At 39.5% G+C, this 13,667-nt stretch overlaps 1 protein-coding gene across 4 annotated transcripts in view; it reads left to right on the top strand.

Moving 5' to 3' along the window:
* Nucleotides 1-13,667, top strand: part of SNX14 (sorting nexin 14) — a 49,654-nt gene extending 35,987 nt beyond the window's left edge. For all 4 annotated transcript variants that reach the window (XM_064650036.1, XM_064650034.1, XM_064650037.1 and 1 more), the window contains 6 exons: nucleotides 7,079-7,202; nucleotides 7,713-7,877; nucleotides 8,941-9,036; nucleotides 9,734-9,825; nucleotides 9,980-10,036; nucleotides 13,475-13,667. In XM_064650036.1, coding sequence (XP_064506106.1) covers nucleotides 7,079-7,202; nucleotides 7,713-7,877; nucleotides 8,941-9,036; nucleotides 9,734-9,825; nucleotides 9,980-10,036; nucleotides 13,475-13,513 — 573 coding nt within the window. In that variant the 3' untranslated portion in view covers nucleotides 13,514-13,667. The remainder of the gene's footprint in view (nucleotides 1-7,078; nucleotides 7,203-7,712; nucleotides 7,878-8,940; nucleotides 9,037-9,733; nucleotides 9,826-9,979; nucleotides 10,037-13,474) is intronic.

Here is a 13,667-nt window from a genome sequence, read left to right on the forward strand (position 1 = left end):
CTTTTTCTAACATTGGCACAGTGAAAGTTTAGCACTTACCAGTTTCAATCTTTTACTTGTCTGCAGGTAAAGATAGTTCCTTTCTTTGTTTTCCTGTATTTGTAGTTAGAGCCTGGTAAAACGTAATGTAAAGATTTCTGCTAGCTTCAGGGGCTTTAGAAAGACACTAGTCTTCATATTTCTGTGTTGGACTGCGTTAGAGTGATCGTGTATTTGTGGAATTTAGAGAGGAATATTGTTTCTGGTCTCAGATTTCAAAGACCCAAACTCAGTGCTACAGAGCTGTTGTGGTTCAGGACAAAATATGGAATGTGCATACACTTCACCATGTGAGAGGTTCTAAAGGAAAGCTCAGTAGTATGTGCTTTCCTGCTATCTCATTTGCTTGGGAAGAGGAGTTGAATTACATATGAGACTGGACTACACAGGTCCCAGTCTCTTTTTCCAAGTAACAAGGGATAGGAAGAGAGAAAATGGCCTCATGTTGTTCCGGGGAAGGTTTAGTTTGGACATCAGGAAAAAAATCTCATGCTGGAAAGGGTTGTCAAGGATTGGAAGAGGCTACCCAGGGAAGTGATGGAGCCACCATCCCTAGGGGTATGTAAAAGATGTGTAGATGTGGCACATAGTTTAGTGTTGGGCTTGGCAGTATTGGGTTAACGGTTGGACTTAATGATCTTAGAGGTCTTTTTCAACCTAAATATTTCTATGACTAAGTGTCAGCTGGGACACTTCATTTTGCAAAGTGATAAGTGGGAAATGTATGATAGTCTGAAGTCTAATGCTTAGCGTGAGAGGACAGGGGATAAAGGTTGGGGTGGATTTTCTTTCCCTCTCTTCTCTACTGCAAAAACTAAGAGGCGCTAAATGAAGGTGGTAGGAGTTGTGTTCAAAACAAAAAGTGGTAGCTCTTGCAATGGTTAGTAAATTTGTGGAACTCCTTGCAAAAAGATTTTGTGAATACTTGAAGGTTAAACAACTATGCAGTGAGACAGGACAAATTCACAAAAAGGGAATGTATTTGGGGTGAATACCTATAGAGAGACTGAATCCAGCTCTTGAACTTTTTTTTTTTAGTTGAAAACAATTGGAGACTGGAAGAATTTGGTGAAAAGTACTGTCTGGGATGATTGTTCCCAGGATCCATTTATGGTTCTTGGTAGTGATGGGCTGTTGAAAAAATGGACCTTTTGATCTCCTTCACTATGGACATTTTTATAGTGTTATGACACTTACAGAATTTACAGCCACAAAATGTTTATACTGATTAAGTTCAATAGCAGTTAAATCTATTAATTTGTTTGGGTTTCATCTTCTGAACATGAAGGCTGAATTACTACAGCCAATATTTAGTGTTAGCTTACATGTGCATATACACAAAATTAGTATCCTTCATTTCAAGTTCTTTCTCATCTTGGACACTATTTCCAAGGTTAAGATATTTTGCTATTGCTCTCTATTCAGAGGGGTATAAATGTATCAGCAGTCTTAAAAATCGGATGTAGAGTTTTTGACTTGTGCTAGAAACAGGGTACATGCATAAATAATTCAAATGTTCTTTATAAAACAGCTGACAGCACGCTACAGCAGAGGATGAACAATCAGATAATTTTTTTATTGTGATCTGACAAGAACTGTAGAAGTTAGCAGTTTTAATATGTTTAACATACTTAAATACCTGAGCTACCAACTTTGCATTTTGAAGCATTGCTCTGTTAAAATGTAAACACATTCTTTGAAGTGTCAGCATGTTATTCTTGTAAAAGAACATGTGTACGGAAATTCAGGCTCTGAAATGAGGTTTTCCCAATGGTTTTCAACCATGATGATCCCAGGAGAGCAAAGAGCTATCTGTACTTTGGCTTTTCTTTTGGAATACTGAAGTTTCCTTAAGCAAAACATAGATCTTTACTGCTTTCTGGTTTTGGGTGTCATTTTCAGAAATATCATTGTGGGAGAAACCTCTGTATCACTGCTGACCAAGTGGCCGTGTATGCAGTTCATTGGAGACACAAGTTTGTAGATTCTGAGGCCAAGTTGTTGCTGGCAGTGCTGCTTAGCCTGTAGCAGATGCTCTTGTCACAGGATATGAGTTTCTTTGCACAGAGCAAAAAAGATGAGGCTAGCTCCAGCTCTCCATTCCTTCTCACCTTCTGTGGTCAGAGTGAGTTCACTGTTTTTCTAAGCACCTTTATTCTAATTAGCTCTTTCATGAATAATTGGTTCTGCATATGTTTTTTAATATTTTTTTTCTTTCCCAGAAGAAATCTGTTTTGTTTTGGGGAGCCATTTGCTGTAAATGGATGGAAACTTTCACACTTCAGTGTATCTCCTGCAGAGCTGTGATTATTATTTAATGATGGGCACTCAAGACACTTTGCCTTGGGGGAGGCTGCAAGACAGTTCTGTGATCAGATGCTGAATATCTGTGCTCAAATTATAGTACTAACTTTGACCAGCAGAGGCGAGTATGCATGAGGTATTCATGTGCCATCTACTTTCTCATTAATTTGCCATCTATCAGTTCAGCCAGGGTGCACACACTCACACAATTAATGGTAATTATTAGAGATCTGATAAACCAGGTTATGCTGGGTTATGGTCTCTGCTGAGTTTTCCCATGCACATTTGAAATTCATCCCTCTTGCTGATTTGCTGGGGTGCTCGTGCCTTCTTTGGAAGATAGTTTTCTCTTTCTCAAGTCAGCCCACACGTGGGAAAAGATTTGTGCTGGGTGCCAGGACACTGGGCCATTTACACCTTGTCACTTCCTGGATTTGATTTTTAAGCAACACTGGTTTCATCTGCCAGACCACTTTAGTTTGTATCAATGATGCTTTTTGGAAGTAAATCTCCTGATCACCTCTGCATGTCACACTTCTTCTCATACTAGGAAGCTGTCTTAGAACTCATTAACTGAATTTACTTCAGATGCAACTAAACTGGAAAATTCTGACTAGGAATGCAGGCACCAAGGGTGTTCAGTTCAAAGGCCAGACCAGAGCTAGGCTGGAGTAGCACCCCTCCCTACTCCCCAAATATGTTTGGCATAGACTTTACCTGTTCAGTTCTGCAGTTCACTTCTGTTGGTAGAACATGACACCTTTGTGAAGATGTGTGGCCTTCCAATTCCTGAAGGGAAAGCTGGAGAGAGGCTTTTACAAGAGCGTTTAGTGACAAGACAAGGGGAAATAGTTTCAAACTGAAAGACAGTAGGTTTAGAATAGATATTAGGAAAAAATTCTTCATTGTGAGGGTGGTTAGATGCTGAAACAGGTTGCCCATAGAGGCTGTGGAATCCCCATCCCTGGAATTGTTAAATGGCAGGTTGGAGCAACCCGGTGCAGTGGAAGGTGTCCCTGCCCATGTCAGGGGGGTTTGAGCTAGATGAACTTCGAGGTCCCTTCCAACCCAGACCATTCTGTGATTCTCTGACATAAGTGCTGTGCAGTAGCCAGGCACCCTCACTCCTGGTGATGGAGGTGGATGTCTTTACCAGGACTGTGTGAACTACCTGTATGGAGTCAATGAGGGGATCTGGCAGGCAGCCAGAGAGACAAAAGTTTTGGTCTTTTTGAGTGCCCATCTGTGAGAAAAGCATGTTATCTCATAGTAAGAAAGTTCTTCGGTTTTTTGGTAAATGGTAGAGTCGCTTTCCAGCTGATGCTTTTATTGCCACAGTGTTCTCCTATACCTTGTCTGAAGCAGATCTGTTTATTCCAGTTTCAACATGTTGGAATCTGCTGAGAATACAATGCACATTTCCCCAGTGCTGGTGCTGCCAACTCTGTTGCCATGAGTAGGGTACACCCAGGCTACCTCAGCAGGCTGAATAAGAAATGCCTGAAGGTCTGTCAGGGCAGGTGAAAGCTTGAGTTCAGTCAGAAATCTTGTTAGTGCTCTGTCAGATTTTCTGCATGCTGCTTCCTTTTGAATATTCCTGGTGCCTCTGTATGTTTGTGTGTTTTAAATATTGGTGAAAAGACTCCTTGTTAAAAATACACAATGAATGTGGATAGTCAACCATAGTATAGCTGGGAGCAATTGGATTTTATCCTTTATCAGATCCACTAAATTGAAAGAGGTACCAACTGCCTGGTTAAAAAAAACTAAGCAAACAGAAACCCCTACTCTCCCTTCCTACAGGCACTAACAGTGTTTCTGGCTATCCCAGCCATGTTTCTGTTCAGAAGGTCTGTAAGAAGCTTGAGCATCTTTTGAAGATACTTTTGTCATACTTTCTAGAATAGGTCAGAACTTCTCAGGTGATACAGACTTTGCAAAATACACTTACAAAGGCATTGTTCTGCTGTCTTGTGATGGCCTGCCAACAGCAATAAAATCTGCTTTTGGAACACCGATAGTATAATGTATGTTTATGCATAGTTACTTGGGGGAAGACATGATTGCCTTTCCGTATGCTGACTGATGTGATTCAGGCACTACATACATTGTTTCTTCTTACCATTTTGTTATAATCCTCTGTACTTTGCAAATGAGCAGGAAAAATAGGGGAGAGGTTCATGCCAATGGCTGTGGGTATTGTTCATAGTCATGGTATTGCTTTTATACACCTCACCTGTGCTGGAATGTATACGGGTGTATGTTTGCATATGTGCTTGCTAACCGTTGCGTAACTTCTTTTTTTCCTGTGAGGCACTTTATGTGAGCATTCATGCTTACTTTCCTCGTTTTTCCCATCAAGGTGCGATAGCCTATTGTACAAGGGGTTGCTTTGGTCTTTTTCTTAATATCTTTCACTTGCTTCAAGAGCTTGACTCCCATTATTAATCAATACCAATTCATGGAATTTCCTCATCCAACGACTTTTAAGATATTTCATGGTTATAATTGCAATTACTATTTAATCTTAAAGATACTTGTGAATAATGATAGCATTGAGGCTTGTCTTGCCAGTCTCAAATATTAGCATGCAGAGAAACATTCAAGGCAAAATCCTGTGCTTATCTGAATTGTGAATGTAATCTCAACTTTTGTGTTAGATAACCAGTTGTTATATTTTTCACTTGAATTTCCTCAGAAGCGAAATTCTGGAAAGCACAAAACGTAGAAGTAGAGATGTAATGCCACTTTGTGTTATGGCTGCTGCCGTGCATTGCAAATGACTATAGAATATTCACTTTCACTGGAATAGTATAAAAAATGTACTTTATAAAAATTGGTCATTGGCTCGGCTGTTTTGCCATGCCTTGTACTGCTGTTACGTTCTGAAATGCCACATGCAAGAGTCAGAGCTTTCAAAGCTTGACTCTGATCAAGGAACCTTATATTTAAGGTGCAAGACAGATTATCCATGTGCAGAGATACATGCATCATTCAAAAGATGCTGCTTCTGGTTTGGGATGAAATAGCGTTTGGAAGTCTAAAAGCTTTGCCCTAAGCTGGCCTTCATGTTTGATTTTTTTTATAGGTCACCTACCAGGTTGCTGTTAATGATTTAGCTTGGCCTCCAGACACTCCTGAACCTGTGTCTACATTGCACAATGGGCTGCTTTGAGTTGGCTCTGTATTGCCTCTGTCAGGTCATGGGGTCTATCTAAAAAATAAAGGAGGCTCTTGTTTAAGTTACCATAATTCAGCTAGATTTTTTCAATATTGAGGAGGATATAGACTTCAGTTTATACAGGGTTTTTTAAACAACATACCAGGGACGCTTTCATACAGTAGGCGTGAATAATTACGTGTTCTTTGTAGGTTTGTTGCGTTCCTGGATACCAGTCATCCCCCAGTGCATTAACCATATTTGCCCTTTCATGTAATTTATATAATAACCTGGTGTTGTTTAGTTTGAGTGAACCTTCTGAAGATAATACCAGCAGCTTAGCACTTAACAAAAGAGAGGGCCTGAAGAAGTACAGGTCATAACCTGAGTCTTGCCAGATGTCCTGATGTAGTTTTTCCTAAGAGTGCAGAGCATTCTGTTTAGAGACTTGCATGATTCAGAGCTTGTGATTTGCATGTTTTATGGCTTTATTTATTTCAGGGAGAATTGCTGTACAGAAAGTGAACCACATATAAGCAAATTACTTCCTGTTCTTTGGAACTAATTTTAATTTGGGAGCGATAAAGAAAAACCTGTGACAGTGGCAATCATCTCAACACAGGAATGCTATGATTATGTTGCCTTTGCTTCTAGTTCTGGAATATTTTTTTTAGGACCTTGGCATAAACTTTTGAACTTTCTTTTTGTAATACAGAGTATTTTGTATAAATACTATTTTATCTTTAGATCAACTATTTTTGGGATAAGATAATTTAAAATAAACTGTTAATAGAGATTGCTAGGTATTAAATATGAAAAGCGTCAGGATTCCAAGAGTTTTTCCTTTACAGCTGCTGGAATGCACAGACTTGAGGGCAGAGGGGGCAAGGAGTACTGCCTAGGTGGTATGGGACCCCTTATGGTGTTCAGGGAAGAGCCTCTTGGGGTATTGCGAGGATTATAATATCTTTTAAGAAAGAACCAAAAACAAGGAAATAGAGGGATCAGGGAGGGGTGTAATGACATTGGAAAATAGAAGGCTAAAGGAATATTAATTGAGAAATTATATAAATGTAAAGAAACCCAAACTTTAGTAACTTAAAAAGATTTATGAAGTTTTTGCTGTAAATAATCAAGCTGGCAGGGAGAAAAGGTATTTCTCTACATAAAAAAAATTGTATATTTTGTCCAGAAACCATTGTATTTATTTCAAAATGGTAGCCAACAGGAACTTTTAGAAATACTTCAGTGTCATAGGATCAGAATCGTTTAGGTTGGAAGAAGGTAGCAGGAACAAAAAGACTCATGAATTAATGTCTCAGACACCCTGCTGATTTGTTCCGAACCCAGGTATTTTGGTTGTGTAACTTGGCAACATGTGCCATGCTCTTTATTGGAAAGTGAAGAATTCAGAAAAACAAACCCAGAAACAATGAAACGAATTGACGCCTGTGATTAGTTCTTTGAAAGCTCTGGAAAGAAGCTTCTCCTTTTTAAAAAAACAACCCAAAGGACTGATTGCTATCCTTTTGCCTTTGAATGCAAATGATGTCAGTCTTATGTTTCTATTTTTAGCTTTTTAATGATTTATTCAAGAATAATGCAAACCGGTCTGAGAATACAGAAAGGCGACAAAATCAGAACTACTTCATGGAAATGATGACTGTAGAAGGAGTCTATGACTACCTCATGTATGTTGGTAAGAAGTGATTTCTCTTAATTATTCATATACTTCATGCCAAATGTGAAGTTCTTTGGTAAGCAATCAAATTCTATTGTAGGACTCATATATAGCTCAGCACTTTCAAGCATATCAGTATACAACTTAGTGACACAGTCATTCCTTAGAAGACTTTACTGTGGTGCGAGAATGTCATTTTTTTTATCATTCATTATTGCTTAATTGTTTTGTTATGTCTCTTTCTTTCTGTATCTCAGTATTATGAGCTTATGGGAGTAGGTCCCTTCGCTTTTCTCAGGTGTGCCTAGGCTGCTCATACACTCTGGGAATGGGAATGATTTAATTAATAAAAATAGCTAAAGGAAGTATTTGATAAGCACTGTGGAGAATACCAGTTTTTTCAGCGTTGCACTAACAAAACTAAAATATTGCTTGCTTGCAATCATTGTTTTTTACTTTTGAATAAATGATTCCTTTGTCAAGAGTATCAGGAGAGCCTCATATATATTTGTCTCTGTAACATTGCAGGTAGGGTAGTTTTCCGCATTCCTGACTGGCTGCATCATCTCTTGATGGGAGGAAGAATTCTCTTCAAAAATACCTTGGAACTGTACACAGACTATTACTTGCATTACAAATTAGAACAACTATTTGAGGAGCACCGGTTGGTTTCTCTGATAACACTGCTGAGAGGTTAGTAATAGTTAAATCTCTGGTGTAAAAGTACTGCTTCAGTTTGATATTTGAAATCCTTTCTTTGAAGTTTCCAAGTACTAAACTCTGCAAAGCTTACTAAGCTAGTGGAGTTTTAAAAATCAAGTGTGCCTATAAAAAGACTGCAAAAGCTCATTGTGGAAAGATGCTGAGTCAGCCATGTTGTCTGTTAGTGATGATTACAGAAAAAAGTATTATGAGTAGTAATTTGCTAAGCTGTGCAAGGAACAACAAAAACAAAATAAAGGTTGTTTAATGTATCACAGCATGAATGTTTTATGCAGTCTTTTAAGTTACTTCACTTCTGTGCTACATCACAGTCCTTTATTGTTTCTTCTTTTATTTGTTCCCTTTGTTGTCGTGGGCTTTTGAGAGGGCTTAACTGTTCTTGACCTTCGAATAAGGAAAGGGGAAAGAGGTTAAAAAAATCTAAAAAATGTCCACACAACTCCACCTGAGTGCAGTCTGATTTAAATAAATACCACAATCTTGCAGAAGCTCTGGCATTAAGGCAGCTCTGTTCTTATCAAGCCAAAAGGAAAACTTGTGAAAGACAAAAAAAGACAGGAGTAAGTCTTTCAGAGCCTAAAACCAAAACTGAGCACCTGTTATTTCTGATGAACAGCGGTTCTTGCTTTCTTGTTCATAGGTAAATCTGAAATTTTTGACAGTTCCAGACAGTGTTTTTGGCACAAAGTGTGGATACTGCTTATATGTTTGAAAGCATAAGGGAAATTGTGAGTTAGGAGATCATAACTAACCTAAAGTAGAATTGATCCAAACTTATAAGATAGTGCTTTAAAATTTATAAAAGAATGGAAACAAATTGTGAAAAGATGATTGACCTCCATAGGAGCAGGGATTCTGGATTTGATCAGGGTAATGTAAGCAAAAGACTATGATCTGGCAAGGCTAGAATTTCCTTCCAATCAAGGTCATACAGAAAAGATACTCAATTTTGAAGCCACAATCCAAAACACATTTATATGTCAGTGATGTGTAGCTGCCTAAAGACTTCTTTTCAATGTGTTTTTTGCTGCAGATGCCGTGTTCTGTGAGAACACTGAGCCTCGCTCTCTCCAGGATAAACAGAGGCGAGCAAAGCAGACTTTTGAAGAAATGATGAGATACATTCCAGGTTCTCTATTTCATGACTGTCTGTATAAGTGTGGTTAATTGTTCAGGCAGATATATAACCCAAATACAGTCACATTACCTTCCCAAATCAAATAATACTTGGGCTGCTGAGATTTGAGTTGATCAGAATACTAGGTGTAAAAAACCAGCAGTTCGTTTAGTCATTTAAATGTTGCTGACTAAGTTGTAGCATAGTAATTAATAAAGACATGCTGATGGAAATCAAGAGCTTTACAAATGTACTTAATATCATAATTTCTTCATCTTTAGAATGTTCCTATGTTTTGTATTTTATCGAGATGAAAAATGGGTTAAAAAAGGCACACCATGAAGCCAGAAGGTACATCTGAGCTCTCCTTACACTGTATAGACGAGGGGAGAGAAGCCCATTTAATCAGAATGTAACTTTAAAAAATCAGATTGTGTTTTATTAAACCATGCATTAGGACAATAGATTTATAAAAAGTGTAATAATTACTTAGGTGTGCAGCCCTGAAGAAAAGGGAGGAAAAAAAGATGAACCAAAAGTGTGTTTGTTTTTCCATTTACCATTTGAGATAGATAAAACTTGAACTCTTTATTTAATTTAAACTGGGGGGTTTTTGTTGATAATTACTGGACTACCATAATTGCATCATACAGCTGTTTTACAGTGCTTCCTCGTGACTTGTATATTTTGGCTTTGGAATTTGGTCTAGATTTAATAGGGAAGTGCATTGGGGAAGAGGCTAAATATGAAGGCATCAGGCTTCTGTTTGATGGACTGCAGCAACCAGTGCTCAACAAACAGGTAACTCATAACATGTGAGAAACTTGCCTTTTGGCACAGGATTTCCTGAAGTGAATGTTTGGTATAGCAGAGGAGTGGGCTCTAATTCAGAGTTAAAAATAAGAAGCAGTAGTGTTGCCTTGAAGTGTCCTTAGTTTTATTTGTTTTCTTTTAGTTAACCTATGTTCTGCTGGACATTGGGATTCTAGAACTCTTTCCAGAGCTGAGTAAGGTATGTGCTAACTCTGTTCAAGAACTGCAGGATTCTTCTAGCTGCTATTGAGTCTGGTCACTGGTGCATTTTGGCTGTTGTTCCCTTGTAATAATAATTTTAAATTTGGGGGGAATCTGTGTTTTTCTAGTATTTGAATCTGGGTTACTTACATTTTGTTAATTAGCTCTTTCCAAATCAGCCCAGGGCCGTTTGTCAAGCATACAGCAAGTATGAGCTGTCTTTCAGTAGAATTCAACAGAGCAATCAGTGGTCGAGATCTCTGTGCGTTTCTCTTTGACTGATTTGTCTCCACTCGATTTTGTGCATTTCCCAATTCAGGAAGGGAATTCTGCATGCAGAGCTCATGTCAAGCTGCAGCATTTTTCTTGAGAATGTTTGGCAGGAGGATGTCTTAGCCCTAGTTTGGTCACTGCAATGTTAACTCCAACTTTCCAGATAAAGGAGACAGAATTTGCACAAGAGAAATTGCTATATAAATGCATATCACTAGGTTTGGGATCCATCTCCTATTTGTACTTATGTATATCAAACCTTTACAGGGTTTTACATAGCAATTTTACAGTTTGGTCTTCATAGTAAGCAGGAGATATTTGCTAGTTAGCTAGACAGAAAAAAAATAACCCAACAAATAAAAAAATGCCTCACTAACAATAAATGTTGGTTGCATGAATCCTGTGTCTGAAAACTGCAAAGTGCCAGCAGTGATGTGTTTTGCATGATAAACAGAAACAAATATTAGGTATCGGAACAAGCCAGGACACCTTCCATTGTTTCCACTGAAATGAGGCTGGCTCAGCATGTTTGACCTACTTTGTAGCTGCCCTCCTCATGCCAGTGTTCAGACAGTTAAAAACAAGCAAAAGAGCTTGTTTCCCAGCTTTGTTTCCCAGCTGACCAAGGGAACAAGGAAGTAGCCTGGAAACTTGCGTGCTGAAAAAAAGACCTTAGACTTACTGTTTTACTCTGCTGAATGGGTTTTGTGTCCACTAATAGATACAGCAGCTAATAGTGTATGTGTATATATATACATATATATATAGGAACACTGGTCTTTCATCACTTGATGATGGAAAAAAACAAGTGGCATTTAAAGCACTGGTCAGGCCCAGAGGCTGGTGATCAATGGAATGAAGTCTAATTGGAGGCAAGCCAGTACCTAGGGAGGTATTTGTTGTGGCTCCAGTCCTGTTTAACATCTTCATTAATGCTCTGGATGATGGGACAGGCTGATGATGACACAAAACTGGGAAGAGTGACTGATACACAAGAGGGTCCTGCTGCTATCCAGAGGGACCTAAACAGGCTGGAGAAACAGGCTTACAGGAACCTCCTGAACCTCAGGAACTTCGACAAAGGGAAGTGCAAAGTCATGCTCCTGGGGAAGAACAACCCCAGGATGGGCTGGGGGCTACGCAGCTGGAAAGCAGCTTTGCAGAAAAGGACCAGGGTGTCCTGATAGACACAAAGTTGAACAGAAGACTGACAGTATCCTGGGCTGCATCAGGAGTGTTACCAGCAGGTTGAGGAAGGTGATTCTGCCCCTCTGCTCAGTGCTGGTGAGGCCACATCGGGAAATATTGTGTGCAGGACTGGGCTCCCCAGTACAAGAGAGACCTGGACATACTGGAGAGAGTTCAGTGGAGGGCCATGAGGATGATGAAGGAACTGGAGCATCTCTCCAATGAGAAGAGGCTGAGAGAGGTGGGAACTGTTCAGCCTGGAGAAGAGAAAGCTCAGAGGATCTTATCTATGTAAATCCCTGAGGGTATGGTACAGAGAGGACAGAACCAGTGGTGCCCAGTAACTGGACCAGAGGCAACAGGCACAAACTGAAACACAAGAGGTTCCCTCTAAACATCAGGAAACACTTTTTCACTGTGAAGGTGACCAAGCACTGTCACAGGTTGCCCTGGGTATGCTGTGGAGTGTTCATCCTTGGAGACGTTCAAAAGCTGTCTGAACATGGTCCTGGGCAACCATCTCTAGGTAGCTCTGCTTGAGGTCTAGACCAAGTGACCTCTAGAGGCACCTTCCAACCCTAACCCTGCTGTGATTCCATAACTGTGTATATTTAACGAGGTAAAATATTTTTTCTTCAAAAACAAATCAAGAAAAGACTATTTAATGCAAATCAAGATCAAGTTTTGTACTTCTTAATCCATTCTTTTTTTCTGTGTAATTGTGACACTGCCTGACTGCTCTGCAGTGTTTCATAACCACCTGCTGAAGAGGGACCTTTAATACCACCTTTGCTCCTGGTGAAACAGCAGAGTTGAGGGCTGGGCTTCCCCTTTCCTTATGCCTGAAGCTGGTGGGAACAGAGCAAGGGAATCACTGGCCCAGATTTCAGTAGAGGAAAGGAAGAAAAATACTTCAACTAGGAACTTCAGCTGTTTTCCTATTTCGGATGTACTGAGAGCAACACAGAACAAAGTGCTGCATCTGTGATGTTTGGCAGTGGGACCAGGACTGAAAAGGGAAATGCAAGGTGGAGAGGGTATGGATGGAGGAGTGGCAGTGGTTTTCATCTAGAGCCCTGGAAAATGTTTCCCCAAAATCACTGCAAACAGACTGTAAAGCCATTTAGAAAGAGAATTTTCTCCTTCTAACGATTGTAACAGGGAAGTTTAAAAGTAATGACTGGTTCTTACTTAGCTATCTGTTATATTGCAGGGGGGGGAATCAATGCCTGTCCTCTCTATTCAGCAGAGACTAGTCCTTTTTGAGTTGCTTCATGCCAAAATGTGTTTGTAGTTATAGTGAAGAACAAAAAAATATTTCAGGTCAGTCATCATTTAAAGGGAAAACTGAGCATCCTGGAAGTTTTGTTTCAAGCACTGCTCTTTTGGCAGAGAAAACTGCGATGGGAGAAATGGGAAAATTGTCATTAGCAGGGATGTCCATCTGCTTCCACTCTTGAGATTGGTATCTCAGAGGTATTTCCTGCTACACGTACCAGCACGGATACATGCTGGATCACTTGATGTGTTTGATGGCAGCATGCGTAAGCGAGCAAGGTCGAAGGATAAGAGCCGAAAAACTCTGATACAATGTGCAGTCGGTCCCTTGGAAGTCCGTCAGACAGGATGCAAGGAAAAGGACAGCTGAGAGGGGAGAAGCATTCCTAGCAGAGGAAGGAAAGAAATCCACTTGAAAAAACATCGCTCCGCTACCATTTACAGAGCAGAAAACTGCTCTGTTAAGAAAACTGTATTTAGCAGTTAGGAGTGGGAGAGGTGGAACTTCCAGAGGGAAAAGAAAATACCTATTTTGACAAATAGTATTAAAACCCAGTAGCCGTCCTTTCTCTTAACTCTGTTTTCAAGTGGATGTTTTCAAATACCATTAATGATTGCAGCTCAATTCAGTCTTTTCTATGTAAATATGTGTTTTCAAACCTAGAAAGTAAATTTTTTCGCCCTTATTGTTTAACAGGGTCCGAAGGAAACGAGCTCTGTGTCAAGTTGGATGTGAGTGAAGGGACCTTGCTGGACACCCAGTAGCATCTGCTGTGCACTTTTGTAATGGACATGTGACATTTTAACCTTGCCTTGTATATTTTCTTGTAAATAACATAAAATTTAAGTTCTAAAAAATATCTTTATTCAATAAAGACATAAAAATTTAA

The sequence above is a fragment of the Pseudopipra pipra genome, chromosome 3 (genome assembly GCF_036250125.1).
Source record: "Pseudopipra pipra isolate bDixPip1 chromosome 3, bDixPip1.hap1, whole genome shotgun sequence".
Taxonomy (NCBI): Eukaryota; Metazoa; Chordata; class Aves; order Passeriformes; family Pipridae; genus Pseudopipra; species Pseudopipra pipra.